This window comes from Xenopus laevis, chromosome 4L, assembly GCF_017654675.1.
Source record: "Xenopus laevis strain J_2021 chromosome 4L, Xenopus_laevis_v10.1, whole genome shotgun sequence".
NCBI lineage: Eukaryota > Metazoa > Chordata > Amphibia > Anura > Pipidae > Xenopus > Xenopus laevis.
In genome coordinates, this window is record NC_054377.1 from 17683225 (window position 1) to 17705547 (window position 22323).

The following is a 22323-nucleotide window of genomic DNA, read 5'->3' on the forward strand; positions in this document are numbered from 1 at the left end:
CCCTCCTCCCTCGCTCGTCAGCCTTGCCATTTTATTTTTCAGCTTTCATCTAAGCTAGATTTCTGTTTTCCGCCCTCATTTCTCATCGCTCGTGTTCCTTATATTTATATTATGTATTTTCAGAAGCAATACACATAATTCATGCCCTCTTTACTAGGGGTGGTGCTAAATTTAATAGCCAATAGCGATTCAATAAAGAGTTTTTCAACCAATAAAAATGAATTCTTGTGTTTACGCATTGTAAAGTCAATGTAGTTTTATGCAGGAAGTATTTCAGGCTGCATCAATTGCTCATTAAGTTCTGTACCTGGAAGTTATGTCTTTTTATTATGTTTGTTTGTATTTAACTATATACCTAACTTTCTTTGTATTATATGCATTAAATTATTTATTTTTCCCATTTTGCTATGTGATTGTTATTTGCTTCAGCTAACTGCACCCTCCACTATTTTACACATACACTGCTTTATTTACCAAGTAGCACCAAGTAGATGTTTCCGTGGATACTAATAAAATATGGTAAATATAGGGAACACCAGCGATGAGAAATGAGGGCGGAAAACAGAAATCTAGCTCAGATGAAAGCTGAAAAATAAAATGGCAAAGTTGACGAATGAGGGAGGAGGGTGGAAGGCGGAGATTTATATTGTACAAGAGGTGAGGGCTGACGGCTGAGGGGGGAGGAAGGAGAGATGTGAACTGAGTACAGAGAGGGAAAGAGAAAGGAGACATGAGGGGTGAGATCTGAACATGATATGTAACCAGGACGGAGGTGTGAATACAGCTTTTTTGGATGTGTGAGTAAAATTACAGGCACGGCTGCATTCCGCTTCCTTAGGAGAGTGCATACCGGAGAGTGATTTCTCCTGAGGATGTCCTAAAATGGTTTCCGTAAGTGACAGCTCTCTTCTTCTGCTCTTCTGTCAAGGGATTTTCACACTCCTGCTCATTCTCAGGGAGCTGCTGTTGTACAGCAGTGTGAGGGACCCCCGCTAGTAGACCCGGCTCAGTAGACACAGATCTGCTTCACCAGGTGAGTGTGACAGCCAGTCTGGGGCATTTTCTAAACTCTTCTCTTGGGAAATGGTACAATCCTGCCTGTGTAGCAGAAGAGTGGTACAGTAGGAGTGAGTTCTCTGCTCCACCAAGACTGGTGACAGCCAGAGAGGGGACATTTCACAGCTCTGTCTCGCAGAAGGAATGTGATTGTCCGCCCTAGTTCTGCACAATGGGTGCATAAGTGCCCAGCTCCACTGGAGAGCTTGTATTCCCAGCTCTGCTCCCCTGGTGAGACTGTTGGTCCCCTCTCCTTATCTAAAAGCACCATCCGTCCCCTATCCTTACCTAGACACCCGCATTGTGTGCCTCATGCACTTCTATAGCAGTTTCAGCCTCTCCTTCTCCTCTCTGTTCCCCTTTCCACCCCTGACGCCACAGCTCCCTCTCCCAAAGCCCTTCACTGTACCCCTTTTCCCCTAGTCCTCACCCTCCCGCTCCAGTGTCACTGCCTGAATCCCTGCACATTCTCACACCCCCTTCTCCTCCTACTGGGCCTCTCCCCATCACCCTCCTCCCCCGGCCTCTCCCCGGTCCCCTCCTTCCTTGCTGCCGCCTCTCACCCCTCTCTGTCCGGGCAGGACTCGGAAGATGGCGGCAGATGATCGGTACAGATCGGACACAGCGAAGGTGAAGCGTAAGGAACAGCTGAACCGATGGATGGGATCAGAGACAGAGAGATGTATGGGTTCTGGTACCTCCCACCGCCCCGCACGGGTCCGCTTTGCCCAGGGAGCTGTGTTTATGGCCGCTTGTTCTGCCGGGGACCGAGACGAAGTTCGGCAATTGTTGACTGCCGGGGCCCCGATCAATGGAACCAATGTGGATGGACTGACAGCGCTGCACCAGGTACAGGGGCTTCTCCAGCTCCTCTCCCCTTGCCCCTAATCAGCCCATTCCCTCCAAACTTGTAGGAGTAAATCAGGTATGTGCCACCGGCTGTTACTACTACAGCCCCCATCAGCCCTCTTCACAGTAAAGATGTTGCATCTCTGGACTGTGATCTATATCGACAGGCTGGGCATCTCTGCTTCACATGCTGGGCACTTTAGTCTTTCAGTCATTTATAAATCACTGGCCAGGGATCCCCAAAAGCCCTTTTAACCCCATAGTATAACTACCCATACAACTTCATGCTGGAATCTGTAGTTCAGTGAGGGCAGGAGGGTGCAGGGTTAAATAGTTTGGGGGGGTTACCTTTCCAGTATAAAAGGAGTTCACCACAGTCCCTTAAATAAATTAGAAATAAAACAGGGATGTGTAAGTCCAGGTTACAGTTTGAGAATATTGTGGAAGATCTGTATCCATCCAGATCCAATAAATGTGAATTCTGTGTATTGCATTATAATGAGAAGGAATTTATGGGGGTTCAATTATAGGGGTACCCATGGTAATGATGTTGAGGTGGGGGTTATTTCTTTGGAAGCAGATCATGATAGGGGATACTGAAATCCTTAACAAACTGTCTCCTGATCCCGGAGCTCCCATCCCAAGCTCAGCTATTTCCTAGCAAACTGTATTCTGATCCTGGATTTCCAGTCCCAAAGCCCAGCTATACCCTAGCAAACTGTCTCCTGATTTTTTAGTTCCTGACCCACGCTCAGCTATTCCCCAGCAAACTTTCTCCTGATCCTGAATGTCCTGTCCCAAGCCCAGCTATTCTCTAGCAACTGTCACTTGATTTTGCAGTTCCTGACCCAAGCCCTGCTATTCCCCAGCAAACTGTCTCCTGATCCTGGATGTCCCATCCCAAAACCCTCTCCTGATCCCAGTGCTCTCATTCCAAGCCCAGCTATTTCCTAGCAAACTGTCTCCTGATTTTGGAGCTCCTGTCCCAAGCCCAGCTATTCCCCAGCAAACTGTCTCCTGATCTTGGAGGTCCCGTCCCAAGCCCAGCTATTCTCTAGCGAACTGTCTCCTAATTTTGGAGCTCCAGACCCGAGCCCTGCTATTTCCTAGCAAACAGTCTTCTGATCCAGGTTTTCCCATCCCAAGCCCTGCTATTCCCTAGCAAACTGTCTCCTAATTTTGGAGCTCCAGACCCGAGCTCCAGACCCGAGCCCTGCTATTTCCTAGCAAACAGTCTTCTGATCCAGGTTTTCCCATCCCAAGCCCAGCTATTCCCTAGCAAACTGTCTACTGATTCTGGATATCCCTTCCCAAGCCCAGCTATTTCCTAGCAAATTGTCTCCTGATTTTGGAGCTCCTGACCCAAGCCCAGCTATTTCCTAGCAAACCTTCTACTGATCATGGAGCTCCCAAGCCCATCTATAATGTATCAAACTGTCTTCTGAACCCAGAGCATCCTCCCTAAGCCCAGCTATTCCCCAGCAAACTATCTCCTGATCCTGGAGCTCCAAAACCCAGCTATTCCCCAGCAAACTGTCTCCTGATTCTGGAGCTCCTATTCCAAGCCTAACTATTTCCTTGCAAACTGCCTCCTATTTTAGAACTGCCCTCTCAACCCCAGCAATTCTCCTAGTATGATTATATCCTGTTCTTGGAGCTTCCAACTATTATTCCTCTAGCAAACTGCAAAATCGGCTCCTGGAGCTCCAGTCCCAAACTCAGTGCCTGACCCTTTCTCCCCTTCATCACTTGCTTCTCCCCACTCCTTCCCTTTCTCTACATTTTCAGTTCTACTGTATCCCATCAATGCTTTGTCCTGTTTGCTGCACCCCATTCACTGCATTGACACACTAGTTACCCAGAAGTCTGGCCATAGCCAGTTACACAAAGCCAGTTTATTTCATTGCGCTGCTATTTCGGCCCCTGCGCCCCCCCCCCAAAGTAATGACCTATTTCCTACAGTAACTGTTCCTCACTAATGTTTTCCTCCATCCAGTCTACATACTTGTCTCTTGTCTTGTTTTGTCTGCAAAGTATAGTGTTCCCATCATAAAACAAGAGGGCCTTTGATCAGTGCTAGACCTGACCTCTGAGTTTATGAGGAATTCATCATAATGATATGGTTTGACCTTACTTCCACCATGACTGTTCTCCTGCTGGTCCCTCCCTCCCCCTAGGCCTGCATTGACGAGAATCTAGAAATGGTGCAGTTTCTGGTGGAGAATGGATCTAATGTGAACCAGCCAGATAATGAAGGGTGGACGCCTCTCCATGCTGCAGCTTCTTGCGGCTTCGTCAGTATTGCACAGTGAGTTCTCCCCCTCATCATTCCTGTCTGTGTGGCCTTTCTCAACATATCATTTATGTCTGTTTTGACACATCACAGTTATGTAAATGTGCAGCCCTTCTGAGTTACCTTCTACCGACCCCCCCATTCTCAGTGTAGGAACTTCATTCTTCTGCACCTTCATATTAGGGTGCCCCCTATATGCAGCTCCAGACACCAGGGGGTGTAGGGCCTGCAAACCTCTGCCCCCTTTGGAAGGTAAAATACATAATCACTTTAAAGGGAGGTTTACTTTAATTGTCCACGTGAGTGCCTCCCTAGAGGAGCTTGCAATCTGTTTTCCCTATTGCAGGGACACAAACATTCTATATTACAAATACAAAAAGGGAGAGTGGGGATATCCATGCAAAAACATAAGCTCTTATACATATATCTCAGAAGCAGCTGCCGCACTGGTATCTTATATGGCCGGTCGCCATTGCTGTAGTACATTCTAATGAAGAAGAGGCATTCATCTGTTACATACTTCACTATGGCAGCTTCCATATGAATGCAAAGATAAGGTGGAGATTAACTGTTCTGTTCAATCTGTTATACTTCTCCCTGGGTCAGTGAATTCAAGTGTGGACCTTAGGTTTGTGCAATCGCCGTTCTGTTGCAGTTATTTAATGACTTACCCCTCTGTACAGGTATTTGATCGCTAATGGGGCTAGTGTGGCTGCTGTGAATAGTGAAGGGGAGCTGCCTCTAGATGTGTCCCATGAGAGTGCAATGGAGAAACTGCTGAAAAGTGAGGTCAAAAAGCAAGGTAAGGGCTCCAGCAATACCTGTGGGTCACAGGCCCAGGGGGATATTTGCAGTACTACAACTCCCAGCATGCCTTTCAGGTTTCAGTGGGTTGTTATTCTACTTCAACTGTAGGCCTCAGGTTGTGATCTTCCATAAATATAGCCCCTTCTCCTGGTACCAACTTGGCTTGGCATACACACTAACCTACAGTTGCACCCATCTTGCCTTACTATACATTGTATATAGGCAAAAAAACTTCTGCTCACATCCAGCCGTTGCCCCTTATAATTTAGGCCCCCCACTTTTCCTGATAACTTTAAGGGGCAGATTTATTAAGGGTCGAATTGAAAATTTGAATTAGAATTTTCGAATTTTTGGTCAAAACTCTCAAATTCAAACTCGATTTGAATTCGAAAATCGAGATTTATCAAACCTTGACCCTTGGAACAATTCGAATTCGACTATTCGCCACCTAAAACCTGCCGAGTTCATGTATAAGTTAATAGTCTTCCTGACATTCAACTCGATTCGAGTTTAGTCAAATTCGATTCGAATTTGATTTGAGTTTTTGGGTCGGTCGGTAATATTCATTCAAGTTTTAGATATTAGATTTTTTTAATAAATAACCTCCCAATTGAATTTCGAGTATATACAAATTTATTAAAGGGGTTGTTCACCTTCCAAACACTTTTTGCAGATTGTTCTTCAGAAATAAAGACTTTTTTCTATTATTTGCCATTATTTCGTTTTTTACCATTTTTCCAAAATCTAAGTTTACAGTTGAATGTCCCTGTCTCTGGTGTTTGAGTCTGGCAGCTCAGTAATTCAGGTGCAAATTCTGCGCTGTTACAATTTTGAAACATTTAGTTGATACATCTTTCAGCAGCATCTGTGGGAATATTAGCAACTATTGTATCAATTTTACAAGTGCCTTTAATGAAACTCAGGGATTCTGCTCAGCAAGGACAAAGAAAAGAAATGAATCAACTAATTGTATCAATTTAGAACAGTTTAGAGGGTCAGCGACCCCCCCTCCCAGAGCTGCTTTAGAAATTAAATTTTACACTTGAATATTAGAAAAACAGTCACATATAGAAAATAGAAAGTGATTGGAAAAAGTCTTTATTTCTGGTGAACTATCTGAAACCAACTGAACTGAAAAAAATGTTGGAAGGTGAGCAACCCCTTTAAAAAACCCACATGAATTTGAAATTTGACCTTTGAATTTAATGAGCCTCTAAGAGTCGAATTTCCGTTATTAAGCTGGAAAATTCGGCTCTTCTGTGCTAACGATGCCCCCTTCCCCTGTATTCCCTCTGGCAATGTAAAAGTTAAGTGTGGGGCGCAAGGGGTGGGTGTCATCGCTTTGGTGCTAGAATCACCCCTGCCCATTCCGACCCCAACAATAAGGTGCTGCCATATTTACCAGCAAAGCCTGTTGTCTTCTGGACATTGAGAAGATGGGGTTAAGAGCCATTCGCTGTGTGTGGCATTTGGATAAGCTGAACAGAGTTTGGCAAGGGGCATAGCGAGAATCACAGGGCTTTGGGTTCCCCTGGCCTAACATGGTAGGAACAATTGCATTCTGTGCACTGCTGTCGGCAAGAAGTAGGCGATATGGGAACAATGAGGCAAAAGCATCTGCCTGGGGCAGGGACAGGTGTGTCTGACAAGTTTGTCTCCAGCAGACGTTCTGCTTTGAGAAACAGGTAACATGACACCGCAATGTGACGGTATTTAACTCTTGGGAATGCTGCAATTCTGCTGGCTTTGTCAGTCGCTAATTCACTCATCTTATTTTGCTTTAAGGCGTGGACCCAGATGTAGCTCGGCGGGAGGAGGAGGAGGTGATGCTGAGAGACGTACGGCATTGGTTAAACAGTGGGAAAGCAGAGGACATAAGGCATCCAACCACTGGGGCCACCGCTCTGCACGTGGCTGCAGCCAAGGGCTACACTGAGGTGATAAGGTGAGGCTCAGAAACTAAACCATTTCCCATCAAACTTCTGTTGTTTTTTTCTTCTCTCCAGTTCAGCATTTAGGGCACATGGCAAGATTTTAGGGAGCCGTGCCCACTGCAGTAGCTCAAGCACACAATGGCAAAATCGTCATCTTTTAAGGGATTCTGTCGTGGGAAAACAGCACTATCATTTAATAGTGTGGATCCAGCAGAATTCTGCACTGAAATCCATTTCACAGCAAACAGTTTTTTTTATATTTCATTTTGAAATGTAACATGGGGCTAGACATATTGTCAATTTCCCAGCTGCCATTGGTCATGTGACTTGTGCTCTGATAAAATTCAGTCACTCTTTACTGCTCTTTTACTGTAATTTAGGAGTGGTATCACCCCCTTCCAACAGCTTAACAACAGACCAATGGGAAGGTAACCAGATAACAGCTCCCTAACAGCTGCCTGAAACAGCACTCCATTGTAAAATCCAAGTCCCACTGAGACACATTCAGTTACATTGAGTAGGAGAAACAACAGCCTGCCAGAAAGCAGTTCCATCCTAAAGTGCTGGCTCTTTCTGAAAGCACATGACCAGGCAAAATGACCTGAGATGCACCTACACACCAATATTCCAACTAAAAAAATATACTTTTGCTGGTTCAGGAATTAAATTTTATATTGTAGAGTGAATTATTTACAGTGTAATTTAAAAATAAAAACTACATCATAAAAATCATGACAGAATCCCTTTAAGTGTCACTAGAAAGGAAACTCTCATAGTGGGCAAAATGCCCTAAAGCTGATCATAAATGGAATGCACCAAAACCCCCCTTTTCAGAGTTCGCCCGAATTCAGGGGTATGGGTTCGGGCCGATTACCGAAGTGGATCCAAACCCTTCTTCCGAACCAGAAAAGCCATTGCACAATCGTAAATACACAATGAGCGCCCAAATCCCATGCCAGTTTATATAGGGTTTGGATTTGGTTCAGCCAGGCTCCCAGATTCGTCCGAATCCGGATAAAAGTAGCTCCGCTCTGCATCCATAATTAAAGGGCAGAGTAAAGCTGATGATTAGACCCCTTCATACCAAGTCGACAGCTAATAAACCTTCCCCGTTAGATATCTGGTGGAAAATTGTCCCGATATCAGTTAGGTGTTAAAATCCTGTCGGAGGCCCATTGGAAGAATACCACGCCAATGCAGTCCTATCCTGGTGGTCCATGTCAGACTGGGGTGTTCAGGGCCCATCAGGGCTGCTTCATCAAGGCCTCCAAGTCATTAGCATCACTTCCTCTAAACGCTAACCCTCCCCCACACTATACACTTTACACAACAAGTGGCCATGGTTGGGGGATGGAAGGAGTGCTGGTGCCCTCAGATCTCACAGGGTGGTTTGTGGGCTGGGTCGGCCCTTGAGGGCCAGGGCCCACTGGGATTTTTCTGGTGTCCTGCCTGCCCAGTGATGGATTTCCATTATGATTATATAAGCATCCAATTCAGCCCAATATGCATCTGGGCAAAGTTCTGCTCATTAGGATCATTTAGTGAGGTCTCCTATGTGTCTGCCCCCCCAAGCATATGAAAGTGTTAAAGGTATATAACAAGCACCATGCTATAATTTCACTATGGGGGCAGCCCCAAGGTCTTTTGAAAGATGCCCTCCGTCATGACCTGGTAGATGGTTGGCCAACTTGGTCAAAATTAGCTTGTTTCATTTGTAGTATTTACTCTCATCCGACTCAGGTTGCTTCTGCAACTGGGCTTTGATGTGGATGCCCGAGACTTTGACGGTTGGACACCTTTGCATGCGGCCACTCACTGGGGCCAGGAGGATGCATGTCGCCTGTTGGTTGAGGCTCTCTGTGACATGGAGGTTATCAACAAAGTGGTAAGTAGGGCAGGGGTGTGCTCAAGGAATTTTATTCTTTATATTGAAAATTCAAGGTGGCTGTGCCCTGTGCTATGTCCCTAAATGTGCCTTTTTTCTGTTGCAGGGGCAGACGGCCATTGATGTTGCAGATGAGAGTTTAGAGACTGTGCTGGAAGAATTAAAGAAGAAACAAAGTGTGGTGAGATTACTGTAGGCTTTTTCCTTTAATCTATTCAGGGAAGGTTTATCCTGTACCTGAAGTCTCCATCTGTTCTGTAATATTACTTGATTCTGTTTGTCATATACAGATGGAGCTAGGGGTGGGGGGGTATTGCAATGCTATATGCTAATGAAGAGTGAGCGCACCACTCAATAAATTTAATGTATCAATAACCTACCCATACATATTCATGGCAGTATGTATTTAGTTATACCTTAAGCTCCATCTGCCGATCTCTTTTCATGAAAGCCCCAAGCCATTTGATTCTCTGATAATTCACTGCTTTCTTTTCTTACACCATTCCTGTTTTATATTCATAATTCAGCTACGTTTGGAGAAGAAGAAAACCGCACCCCAAATTCTCAACCAAAGTTCCCTGAACCAGAACGCAGCTAACAAGAGTCGAAGGTCTGTGTGTGTGTCTGTGTGTGGTCATGGACAGTTTGGCCTAGTGATTGGGTTGTTGTGGTGCTTGTGATCATGCCTGCAGACTGGTTTTGGGGTTTAGCTGTGTGTTGCCTATGGGATGATATGTGGTTGTATGTCTCACTGTTTTATATCACATGGGGAGTTTGTGGTGCACAGTGTGTATGCTTGGATTGCTTCACAGGGGTGTGTTGAGTGACACATAGTGTGTTGACCCAGGCACTTCTTGCACACCTTGCACTGATCCCTGCACGCTCCCCCTCCCTTGCCCCTTGTTCATCTAGGAGTTCTATTTCTCGTATGAGCAGCCAAGAGAAAGTTGCACTTCGTGTCCAGGATAAGGAGCGTCGGGCGCAGCCTACCCCATCCGTTGGGCTTCCTTCTATACCCACCACTGTGGGATCTGATGCAGAGTCTGGCTCTGACACAGAGTCACGTGAGTGTGCCCTGCTTTATTTCTACTCTCCCATGTCTGTCCTAGTCCCTTCAAATGACCTATCCACTGTTACAGATAATTACACACTGTACCATCACTTAATAGTTACCGCTTGATTGACCAATTAGGACACTGCAGTAGATGTATTGATGGCATACATAGTGTTGCCTGTTTTTGATTGGTCAACCATGAATGGAAGCAGTACCGCTCAATTAAATACTGTATACTTGATATTGTTCCCGTACTCCTTTTTCTCTATATTGGCAGTCGCTCTTACAGACTGTTTCATCTCTTTTACAGAGAAAGTAAAAGCTCAGGAAAGAATTAATAACTTAAACAATCAATTGCGTAATCTTCCGGAACCAGCAGCAAAGAAGGTGAGAGAAGCCAGGGTTGGACTCTGTTGATAAAGTAGATTAGCCTCTATCATGTTTTCTTTTGCTGCTATGTTTATGTAACTGATTTCCCTTACATCTTTGGTCCCGTTCATGGTTATTGCGGCCTGTGTGTTTGAAATAACTCTGTTTTCTGTCTGGGGTGTAGGCCAGTGTTGTGCAGGAGCAGGAGAAGTCCGAGCCGGCCTCTGGTTCCTGGCGAGCCTCTCTGAGGAAGACTGGAAGCACTGGCGCACTGAGTACAGGAACTGCTGCAGAGGAGGGAAGAAGGGCAGCATTGCCAAAGTCTGCTTCTAGTTCTCAGCTGTCTGAAAGGGTATGTGCTTGCTCTGAAGAACTAACCCATACCTCTGAGTGCATGCTCAACCCTTTATCCTCCTTTGGTTGTCTTTGTGAATTGTTATTCTGTGTTCTCATCTGGCTGTCCTACCTGCTGTCTCCATACCCCTCATTTTTAGCTTCAGTTTACATCTTCCAGTCCCTTAGCTCAGGTCCAGACTGAGATTCGAAATAGGCCCTGCCACGTACACAAAGGCCCAAAAAGCCCCCCAGAGACAGGCCTGGATTTATTGGAAAACCGCAAAGGGCCGAGCACTGGAGACATGCAGGAATTTTGCTAGCTCTTGAAATCTCACGTGCACCAATCCCCAGTGCTTCGGATACAATGAAATAAGACTTGCACGTTCATATGCGTGCATACAAAGGGAAAGGGGGTGGGGTGATGAGTGGCCTTGCTAAAGGGCATCCAATGTGCAAATTCAGGCCTAATAAACAGTGACTGTCTATTGCAGTGATCCCAACCAGTAGCTCATGAGCAACATGTTGCTCACCAACCCCTTGGATGTAGCTCCTAGTGGCAGTGTCGGACTGGCCCGGCGGGACACCGGGAAAAAACCCGGTGGGCCCCGGCCCTAATGGTCCCGCGCCGAGCCAGAGCCCCTCTCTGGATCTCCTGGGCCTGAAAAAAAAACAATTTGCAAAGGCGCACAGCGCTGTGCGGCACCATGAGTGCATGAGTGTCATGTGGCTTTGTGCACTGAAGCGCGGAGTGCAGCCTTCTTGTGCGCATGTGCGGCGCCGCAGGAAGTAAGAAGGCCAGGCGGTTCGGAGGGGTCCCTTCGCAGTGGTCCTGGTGGGCCCTGGGTCCCCCTGTCCGACCCTGCCAGTGGCCTCAAAGCAGGTGCTTGTTTTTGAATTCCATGCTTGAAGACAAGTTTTGGTCGCATGAAAACGAGGTGTATGAGCCTCCTTTAGATTGGCAGTCTATATAGGGGCTACCAAACACCTAATAGCAGCCCTTATTTGGGACCCCGTGGAAATGTTCTTGCTTGTGTTGCTCCCCAACTCTTTTTACAACTGAATGTGGCTCATGTGTAAAAAAGGTTGTGGACCTCTGGTCTATGGCATTGTACAGCTGTCCCTAGCATTAGCCAGAATCTATATATTACAGTCTGGACCTGCCTTACCCATACCTAGTGAAGGGATCTTAAACTGACACATTGACATCTTCTGTAGGAGAAAGCTGGTTCTGAGCTTCGTCTGGCTCGTGTACCTCCAAACCAGAAGCTGCAAAGTAACCAGGAGAATGCTAGGTGAGTTTTGAACTGCCTGGGCTAGGAAACAAGTGTATAAATGCCAGTTGTCCAGCTTTTAAGAGGAGCATAAAATTAATATAAATCTCTTTGCATCATTTGGCAGAGACAGTGTGATGGGCCGGGGATCATACTTGCGGCAGCGTACTGAAGGAGAGGAGGGAATAAGCTCTGTGCGCAGGCAGTGGGGTGAACGCCCTGCTGCTAAAACTGAAAATTCCATCCCAAGGAGAGAGCCTTTGACTGCGAAATCAGAAACTCCTGTGCCAAACAAAACACCTATAGCTCCCAAAGAAGAGAACCTGATTTCAACACCTGATGCACTTGGAAGGTATGACAACTTACAACTGTGGGTAACAAAACAGAGCAAGAGTTTGCTCTGTGTCTTCCAAACTGAAAAACTGTAAAATAGGCAGCAGATGAAAGTCTGGATAAACATTTAGATTTCTTTCATTGCTGATTTGGGTAATTTTTTTTTCTTTTTTATTCAAGACGAACAGGGACTACTAATGCTATTACCACTAATACAGAGCCAGCGGTCAACACTGAGACAAAGGAGAGGCGCAGGTGAGGGTGAAGGAGGAACATGTGGTACAACAGTGGGAGGGACCCCATTTTGGTGCAAAATGGGAAGGGATGGATTGTGTTTGTGTAGCAGAAGGCCTAAATGATTGCTGGACCAGAGGGAAAGCCACACATTGGTGCACCAGAGGAAGAAGGCAGTTTTTAATTTAGGTTGGGAGAGTGCAGTTCTTGGTGCAGCAGGGGCAGGTGTCAGGTAGGAAGGGCATACTCTTGGCATGGTGGCAGAGAGAAAGATGCTCATATTATCACTTCTGAGAAGAACCTAAACATTGCAGGAGGGGTTTCAACTTGTACATTATGACTTAGTGCTGCCTAACTCACCTACTTCTTTTAACAGGTCCTATCTGACACCAGTGCGGGATGAGGAGGCTGAGGCTCAGCGTAAAGCAAGGTCTCGCCATGCACGACAGTCTCGGAGGTCCACTCAGGTAAGCTGCTACAAACACAGCACTCTACTACTCTATCAGTGTGTTGCCTTACAATAGTTTTATATATATATATATGTATATATATATATATATATATATATATATATATATATATATATATATATATATACCATATATATATATATATACCATATATATATATATACCATATATAAATATATATTTTGACCTTTCTTAAGATATTCTCTTCCATTTTTCCTTTCCTTTGCTTTTCCTCAGGGAGTAACTCTTACTGACCTGAAGGAGGCAGAAAAAGTTATGAAAGGTCAGCAGGACAATAAAGAGGCTGAACCGACCCCAGAGCCAGTGAAGGCCCAAGAGGAGGAGAATAACAGAGAGAGCCAAGTAAAAGCCAGGACCAGCCGTGGAGCCAGTGAGGAAGGGGTAAGTGGATTTGTTTTTACTTTGGGATCTTATCTACAGCAGTTAGATTAAAATAATACAATGTGAGACCGATATGAGACCAGCCAGGATAGATGGACTTTTTACAGTTATGGGCGGTGATTATTACTATGTATGGAATAATGAGGGTTCAGATATATGAATTCAGATTTATGACGAAAATGATCCAACATAGTCTGTTAAATGGTCTGACTTCATGAGCCCCAGAATGAAGTAAAGTCAAAATACATGGCCAATGACCAGATCTAAAAGTTTCCTGTGCCTACCTATATGGAAAAGCAGTGTACAAGAATGACACCTTCTTCACCTTTCATGGACATGGAGGCTCACTGTCTTTCCAAAATCCAACCAGCATACAGTCAAAACATGTATCATAGTATTCCAATAAGGATTTTATCTGCTCGTAAGGCAATCGTTTTCCTGATTCAATACTGCTGCTGGTGAATCCATTTTTATTGGTCCTCCGTATCAGAGTTTAGAGCAAATGCATTAACTTGCTCGCTTGTTATTACAGACGGAGGTCAGTTGGAGGGCTCGCATTGCCAGTTTGCAAAAATCTGATCTATTAGGGCTAACTACTCCAGATACAGCACCTACCCCATCAGGATCCAACAGACGAGCAGGAGGCCAGAGCTTAGAAAGCAAAGGTGAGGCCTTCAAGAAAAGGCATGGAAAGGTTTTCTTTAGAGATGATTTTTTTTGAGGAATTTGGTGACAATCATATCTCTACAGAGATGCAAAAGTCCCAGGAGGACGAGAAGGAGAGTGATGAGAAAGGTGGGAAAAACAAAGCAGGGGTGAAGGACAGGAGAAGACCACGGGGCAAGCGAAGATCCACTGGTGTTCCACTAACCACTAGAGATGTAAGAAATTCTGCTTTATATTTATAAGCATGGAATGCCCTCCAAATTATGAATGTTTACCTATAGCTAATTAATGAGTCTGTGCAGAGTTTTTGGAATATGGGTGTTTTCTCCCCATTTGTTATATACCTAAAGGAAGTAGAATATTTCCCCTACTTATCAGGCTAGATCTAAAGGGATAGCATAAGAATAAGGAAAAGGCCTGCTTTGATATTTGGGAAAAATCCTGCTGTGCTGATATTGGCCATCACTGTGATTCTTATGCTTTTACAGAGTGATGAAGAAGACTCTGAAGATGAAGAGGGAAATGGTGACAGCTCACAAACTCAGGTGCCTTGGCATAGACAAGTGGTCCTTTGATTTGGTAGATGTGTTTATGTTCAGATTTTAGCAGATGTGGTTATAAAGTGCTTCTTATATAAATACCTTGCTCTGGAAGGAAATGTCACTTTATTAATGAGTAATATTGGTTTTATTTTTACATTTGCTGCCTGACTGAGCAACTGTCTTGGTAAGTAATGTAAACGTGGCATGTGCAGTCATACGTTGGCTGTAAAACATGGATGGCCCCACTCTCTGCTCTATATATAAACGAAAATATAGAATTGTATATATAAAGTGATATCTACGGCAAAGGTTTCACCTTTATTACTAATATATGTCTCCCCTGCCTGATGTGGGTCTGTATTGGCCAATCTATACCATTTTGCAGCCTGGTCAATAATATTTGTTCCGCCATCAGGCTGTGTGTACCAAACACGCTTCAGTCCAGTCACTGTATAGAACATTTATACATGCTATAGAATTCATCTTTGTGCTGTTCTTAAGCTGTGCTTTCCGTTTGAGTTACGTGACACAATGCCTTTTGTTTTTTTTCCCTCCCAGGTAGACGGACTTGTTTCTCGGTAAGAATATTTGATTGTCTAATGGTTATTGTGTTCATAAAGGTGCTGTGCCTGTGACACGCATAGTGCAGTTCATCCTGCTAAAATGTCAGCGTGGGATCTGAATAGAGACTTTTGTGCTGGAAGAATAACAGATGTGCAGATTGGCAAGGACGAACAGAGGGAGTGGGTGTAAACATCAGTGTCGTAATCAGTCACTGGATATACAGGGGCAAAAAAAGGAACGTTGTAGCTGAAACTGAAAAAATGATCACATCTATCAGGTTCATGCCAGAAAATGATGCAGAAATAACACAAAGAAACGTTCAACTCCTTTATTGTAGCATGTCAGATCTGGAGTCTAGGATGGGACAGAGCCTAGGCCAATTGTTGTTGGGCTTTTATTTAAAATCAAACACATTGTCACTTCCCAATGAATTTAACTTTACTTGTCCTTTAAGAATAGAGTGGCCTAATTTTTGCAGGGCTTTTGGGGCAGCTCATAGATAAGATAACCTGTTAGGCTGGAATTCAGAGGGATTAAGTGGAATGTAATGTGATTGACACATGCTGCTCTTGATCTTGGGCCCTCACCTCTTTGAAACCAAAATATTTTATGAATTTTTCTTTAGGGCAGATAGTCGGTCGAACACACACACCACAATCCGCGGAGAGCCATCGCTAGCGTCTGAGTATCGGGATACAAGAGATTTTAAAAAAGTAAGTGTACTGAGGTGTTTCCTATTTTCTCGCTTTTCATGAACATGATTGTCATCAGTGATCATGGGGACCCATACTGCTACGTTAGCAGTGACCTCCCCATCGTCGGGCCCTTTCATTAGCACACTGTTCACTTGGGCCCCCCAGGGAGGTGGGCTTTGTCAAGTAGAATGGGGCCCCAATGAAAAACAAAAGTGCCGTGGGCCACTAATGATCCACCAATGTGTCTCTAGGGACCCCCCTAATTTAAGTATCCCCCTGATGGCTGTCCTGATGATTGCTATGTTTGGAGTGAATGGAGCTCACAGATAAAACCCTCTATCATAACAAATCAATTAAGTTTCATCTGTACTATTTCATATGTAAGGCTTCTGCTCTATACCTGGACATATGATCAGAATTCTCAGCTGTGCCTCAACTGCTGCTGGAGATTGCCTGAATGCCATTTCTAAAATCTAATGGTTTGTTCTAATGGAAGTGGAAACTTCTATCACTCATTGCTTTGTCTTGCTGTCGTAGCTTTATGAGGAACAAATAAGGGACAATGGACGCCTACGCTCCCAGCTGCTAAATACCCAGAACTTGGTTAACGAGACCAAAGCTGAGCTTGAAAGAGCCCAACAGGTAAGTTCAGTAATGTCATGGGGGATAAACAGACAAATGGCTCTTCAGTTAGGAGCAGGGTTTATCAGAAGGCCAGGATAAGAGACATACTGAGCAGGATAGCCAAGTAACATGAAACTTGTTTCCTAACCATCATTAGAGGAAGCAAGATTAAAGGGCAGCATAACAGATTAAGACTTCTGGGCATTGTCATGGTGGCCACCTGGGGCCATGCTGTATTGATGGTTATGGAAAAATGTCATCTGGAGTCAGCCTGCGCTTTAATTTCTGTTTTGCAGAGACAGGAGAGAAGCGTTGATAGATCCTTTCTGATTGACACAGAGAAGAAGGTACATCTGCTGTTTAATTAGAAAAAGGGACACTACTTTTAGATTTTCCTACAACATTGTTGCATAGCTGTGATGTCATAATAATAAATGCAGAGATATTATCGTTAGCCAACAGAAATCTTTTAACATGTCCAATAGACTAAACGACAGATTGCCATGGTCCAAAAAATGTCCAGATGACCTTTGTTTCTTACGACTTCATCTTTGTGTCTATGGCCAGCTTTAGTTCTAGTCGGTCGTCAAACTGTCAACCTGTGTCTCACCTTAAACTGGCCATAGACGTAAAGATGAAGTCATACGAAACAAAGGTTCATATGATCTTCATTGTATGGCGTGTCCCGACATTTTTCATACCATGGCGATCAGTCGTTTAGTCGATTGGACAGGTTAGAAGATTTCTGACGGCTAACCATAATATCTGTGCATGTATTGCCTTGCCGATTTGTTCTTTTTACTACTTTATTTAATCTGAATGGTTAATTGTAGGTTGGGAGATTTCAATGAACAATTGTCTGTCAGACATAAGAATAAAATCTCTACTTCTATGGCCATCTTAAGAAGTGACCCACTGGTAATTCCACACTACAGCAGGTTGAAGCAACCTGCTAGAAATACTGTGCTCTCCTATTTCCCTTTACATGCAAACAGGCTAGCTGTTCTGCTTGTTAGCGAGTTAATGATATGGGACATTACCATTTAAGGGCAAGCTTTCCAGACCACATAGTAAAACCTAGTTTCCTTAGATCTATTTTCATGTGATACTAATATGTGATCTAATTACACTGCTGTGATTCTGATAGGAAAAGGTCATCTTGGAACGCAGACTGTCTGAGTTGCAAGAAGAGTTGAAGGTGAGGGCAATATGGATCTTTTGGTAAAACAATATGTTATTGGTTTATATGTAATAATAGATGGAGATTGGGGAAGTCTTAAATCCACTCAAACTGGCTAATAGTAGTTGTCTACTTTGCCCCTCCAGACAGATTTGGCAGTTTATTGACCCTTGTATGGGGGGACTTAGGAGGGCCTGTCTGATAAATATTTGGCAGATAACTGTGCAGATAGCTATTATATATATATATATATATATATATATATATATATATATATACTGATCAGATCAGCCTAAATTAGCCCAGCACACGAGTGGCCATGTGGCTTGCTTAAGCTGGTACTGGTTGACACTTTTATGCAGGGTATAAGCATTGCTCTTAATATCTTCTATTTTTCCTCAATGAAGGTTCTTGGGGACCTTAAGGCAGATAACCAACGTCTAAAAGATGAGAATGGAGCACTGATCAGAGTCATCAGTAAATTGTCCAAATAGCAAAGCTGCTACATTGGAGATACTTTCTCTCCCACTTGTCACCAGCCTTGGAACCGTCCAGTCGGACATACATAGCATTTTTGGAGGATGTGGGAGAATAGAGGATGCATGTATGTAATGTATTTACACTCAGCCACCCCTGAATTTGTCCAGGAATCACATTGGAGGTTTGTTGGTGCATAAAGGAAGGGATGGGACCATCTACAGAAGGTGTTTCATCTGTAGTTTACAAAGCACTGGGCATAAGAACTTGGCTTTTGTGTACCTTGCTTGACCCATCTTCACCAGTTTGCTGATTTGCTCAGTGTGGGAGCAGTGGAGCCCCCTTGGGAAGTGTTTCCATGGTGTCTCCATCTGAAGAAACACAGAGCTTATGTCTTGGACCATTTGCAACTTTACTAGGAACAACTATTCTACCTATTTCCCTGTAAATTATATTATGTGTTCCTTACACTGTGGATTCATCTGCAAACACCACATTTACTGGACTAGACCCAAAATCCTTTACATATTTTTTTAAGAGGCCAACTCCATATTGGGATGACAACGAGTTCCACACAAATCTACCTAATCTCTGGTGAAGAACCCAAGTGCAAATGTACTGCAATGCAGATACAGATTACTTTCTGGAAAAAAACCAATGCTAGTACCGCTTTATAATACCGTTCATCCTTATTCCCCTTGGGTCCAGTGGAATTGTGGGAGCGCAGCTTGAGCTGTGGGAAAGGCGGCTGGATTATTTGGCGCGATGTCAAGCAACAGGGACCTCGGATGTGAGGGGTGGCTGATGTGTTCTGTCCTGACAAGTGTGTTCCACCCACAATGTGTGCACAGAGAGAAAGTCACAGAAGAAACACTGATTTGTGCGTGGGGCAAGCACCGTCTGATCAACAGGATTTAAACATTGGAAAGAGCACAAATTTGTACGCCCATTATACCCCCCCCCCCATTCCCCCTTCCCAGTTTATTTGTTTTTGCAACGGACCACACTTTGCTGAAAGAGGCTGCAGGGTAGGGGTAGGTATCCCACTATGTTGTCCATTATTTGAGCACATTTTAGACACCATAAAGAAGACGTGTTATGTCTTCTAGTCACTTTAATTTTTTGTTCCCACCCCCACCTTCTGCACTGGTTTTTCGTTTGTTCCTATGAGAGAGAGATTTTATTTATTGTTTGGGGGGAAAAAAACGATTTCCCCTTAATTGTGCCCTGATACCAGAACATCCATTCTCCTCAGAGGAATGCTAGTTGACTTTATCCAGTCCTGTGTGAACGTGGCAGTGCAGTAGTTCATATACAGTCAGCAATCAATTGCTGTTAGATTAGGGAATAGCAATTGCCGATGTGTTGCTGCATCGATCAAGGTGCCCGTGCTTGTCCCAAATCTAATATTGCCAGGGTGTAAATGCCTATTGTCATCACTTTTTCTTCTGCTCAGCTGTGTCCAGCCAGCTCAAGCAGGTGCCATTTGATCCCTTTGGTAGCCAATCAGAGTGTTTAAATGTGCCCTACACAACCACGACAGGCATTAGAAACAGCAACAAGATAGGTGTGATGTGCACTGAGGTTCATAAAATCTACTTGTTGCAGTGCACAGATAAGGCGTTCAGAGAGGGGGTTTTGCAAAACCTGATATCTGTGCTGTTTTAGGAGGTGCTTATATATAGATTTTTGTTTACACTGGTTACAGCTATACCATGTGATACTGTCCTATAAATGGGTGGAGCATGTTCGTTTAGAACATATGAATGGGCCAGTAAGAATGAGTAATCACAAAAGGTGGATTCAGACCTGGCAAAAACGCACTACAAATAAGTATACATTAGTACCAATAAGCCACATGATACAAACCCTTCACTTCTTCAGTACTTATAAATAAGCTTTGAAACTGTGAGCCAGAGGGGATACCTAAATCATGTGGACATTTTTACAGTGTCTGTTCCGCCATACCCACTACTTCCCTACTCCAATGATTCCTTAAAGGGGTCCTGCACGCAAAAACTGAAAATGCAGCTTTCCAGTATAAATCAATGAAACATTTTTAGATTGTAATTGCTTTAATTACCTTCCAGTTTTAACAGGAATATAGCTCTATATATAAAAGTGCCCAGCTCGAAACCCGTATTTGACAGGTTCCCCCTGCTTTCTGCTACAAACCTGTGTTAGTACATTGCCTATGTAAATCACTTTCCTGTTCTTGAAGGTGCGTCCATGGATCGACACAAGTGAGAGGCAGGGGGACCCTTTCAAATGTGGGGTTAGCGCTGGTCACATTTTTATAAGTAACCCTGTGCTCCTTAGTACTACAAACTGTACCCCTTAGTGCTCATTCTAAAAGTCTGTGGTCAGACAGGTGGTAAGTATAGGGCTCTGTTGCAGTCTGTGCCCACCAGCGCACCCTACCCAAACTTCTAAAGAACATACAAGTTTAGGGAACACTAAAGGGGAAACACAGAGTATTCCCATATGCCTCCCCCCAACCTGTCTCTCATGAATACATCACTGCTAAACGCTGGCAGCAATGTATGCATGAGGGGAATGCAGGTCTTTGCATGCCAGACCTGTAGAAATTCAGAGAAGTGGCAGATCGGGCACCAAGTGTGAAATTGCACACATTTTTTTCACATATTTTTGCACTTTGTACCCTGCCCTGCCCTGCCCTGTTATTGACCCCTTGTATCTGATTGTTTACATTCTATGCAATTCTGCATCTGTCTCCTTAAGCCGATTAACAGACCTGCAGGAGTACTGACTCCTGCTACATTGTTTCGATAGTCAGACGCAGAGAACAGAAAGGGATAAACAAACCGTTTTGCTTTTAGCATTTACACTAACTGTAAAACCACTGCCTTTTTTTAATTAATGTATATCCAGTAAGCTCCTTAGAAGTACAGTGCAAAAATCAGTTTTTGGGTGGAGTTCCCCTTTACTAGTCTAAATAAATCTTATGACAAAGTGTGTTATTATTTTTAACTGTCAGATTGGCGAGCGGTGAGTGCCCTGCTGGTCTTGTATAAAAACACTAAAGTCCCCAGTCATTAAGGGCAAGGGTTTGCAGGCGCTGTTGGCAAGAGAGCGGCTGTCTTGTGACATGGCAGAATTCCGTCCTTGTTCCCAGACCTTACAGAGGAAAGGAATTCTTTACACTGCGGCAGGAAGCAGCACAGGGGAAAAAAAGTAGGAGACTGGAATCCAGTCCATTTCCTGGCAAGGACCCAGCTGAGGCATATCAGGGTCTGTAGAGTTGAGATCAGCTTGAGTTTATCCACTTATATACTGCCTGTTCCTCCTACGGCCCCTAAACTGAACTCCATCCAAGTCTTCCCCTCCAGGAGTGCACCCTATCTCCCTCTCCTTCCTGTGTTATCTTTTCACTCACATTTTATTATTTTTGTGCAATATATATTATATTTATAAATGGTTTTGCCAAACACTGTGTTTTGTTCAAGCTGCGGATCTGCCTTTATTTTTTTGCTTTAATATTGTTTATATAATTTATAAATGCACTGTTTTTAAGGCACTAATTTGTGTGTGTGTGTGTTTTGCTCTTTCATGACTCATTTGTGTTCTTGTGTGTTATCTGGCAATTTGTCACCTCCTCCTGTCAGGAATGTGGTTATTATGTGCCATCCCTTCCCTCCGTGTCTGCGTCTTCCCTGTTCCGCACGTTGCCGTGTGTCCTACCAATGATGGGATTCTCTCCTGTCACTCCAGACTTGCAAATAAAAACTCACTTTGAAAACATGGATCTTGTCCCCAGTGACTCCTGTTAGAGGTGTGTTAGTTGTGTCATTTAAAGAGATACTGACACCAGAAGTTAAATCTTTTCTTTTTACATCTTTCATAACATTGTTTTTGCATGCTATTTATAATTTTGTCATAAAAGTATAGATCTATACCTATCTGCTCCCTCATGTTCCTCTAGATGGGGGCTGTCATATTTGTGCAGCAGTAGTCTGTTATCATTACAAACTCTGACAGGTTTAGACGTCACAGTCAGGTTGGCAAAACATTTTAAAGAGTAGTTTTGTAGTGTCAGTATCATTTTAAGGGCCCTTGCACATGGGTGTTTACAATGGATGTCCCGTGCGGTGACCATTTTCTGCGGTTCCCTACAATTCAGTATGGGATGAGGAAAGCATTAGCACCACATGGTATTGCCGTTGTACACAGTCCTAAAACTCACTACTGGGTGAATAAAATGGGTCAAACAACTGCTATATAGCACTGCACTTTAAAAAAAAATGGAGATAAATTCATTCCA

At 44.0% G+C, this 22323-nt stretch overlaps 1 protein-coding gene across 3 annotated transcripts; it reads left to right on the plus strand.

The window, feature by feature from the left end:
• Window positions 1–660: 660 nt before the first annotated feature.
• On the plus strand, window positions 661–21805 carry LOC108713841 (protein phosphatase 1 regulatory subunit 12A). Of its 3 annotated transcripts, none has more exons than XM_018257506.2 (26): window positions 661–797; window positions 929–1033; window positions 1638–1905; window positions 4083–4213; window positions 4882–5000; window positions 6791–6950; window positions 8680–8824; window positions 8931–9005; window positions 9352–9434; window positions 9737–9888; window positions 10189–10265; window positions 10432–10599; window positions 11799–11875; window positions 11982–12206; window positions 12368–12442; window positions 12798–12888; window positions 13129–13293; window positions 13826–13958; window positions 14044–14174; window positions 14448–14504; window positions 15060–15079; window positions 15691–15778; window positions 16298–16402; window positions 16681–16731; window positions 17532–17582; window positions 17972–21805. In XM_018257506.2, the coding sequence occupies exons 3-26, from the start codon at window positions 1648–1650 to the stop codon at window positions 18056–18058; spliced, it is 2724 nt and encodes a 907-aa protein (XP_018112995.1). In that variant the 5' UTR covers window positions 661–797; window positions 929–1033; window positions 1638–1647; the 3' UTR covers window positions 18059–21805. The 3 variants fall into 3 exon arrangements, with proteins under 3 accessions (XP_018112995.1, XP_041445873.1, XP_018112993.1); XM_041589939.1 differs by having other exon boundaries at window positions 9761–9888; XM_018257504.2 differs by having other exon boundaries at window positions 679–1033.
• The last annotated feature ends 518 nt before the right edge of the window (window positions 21806–22323 follow it).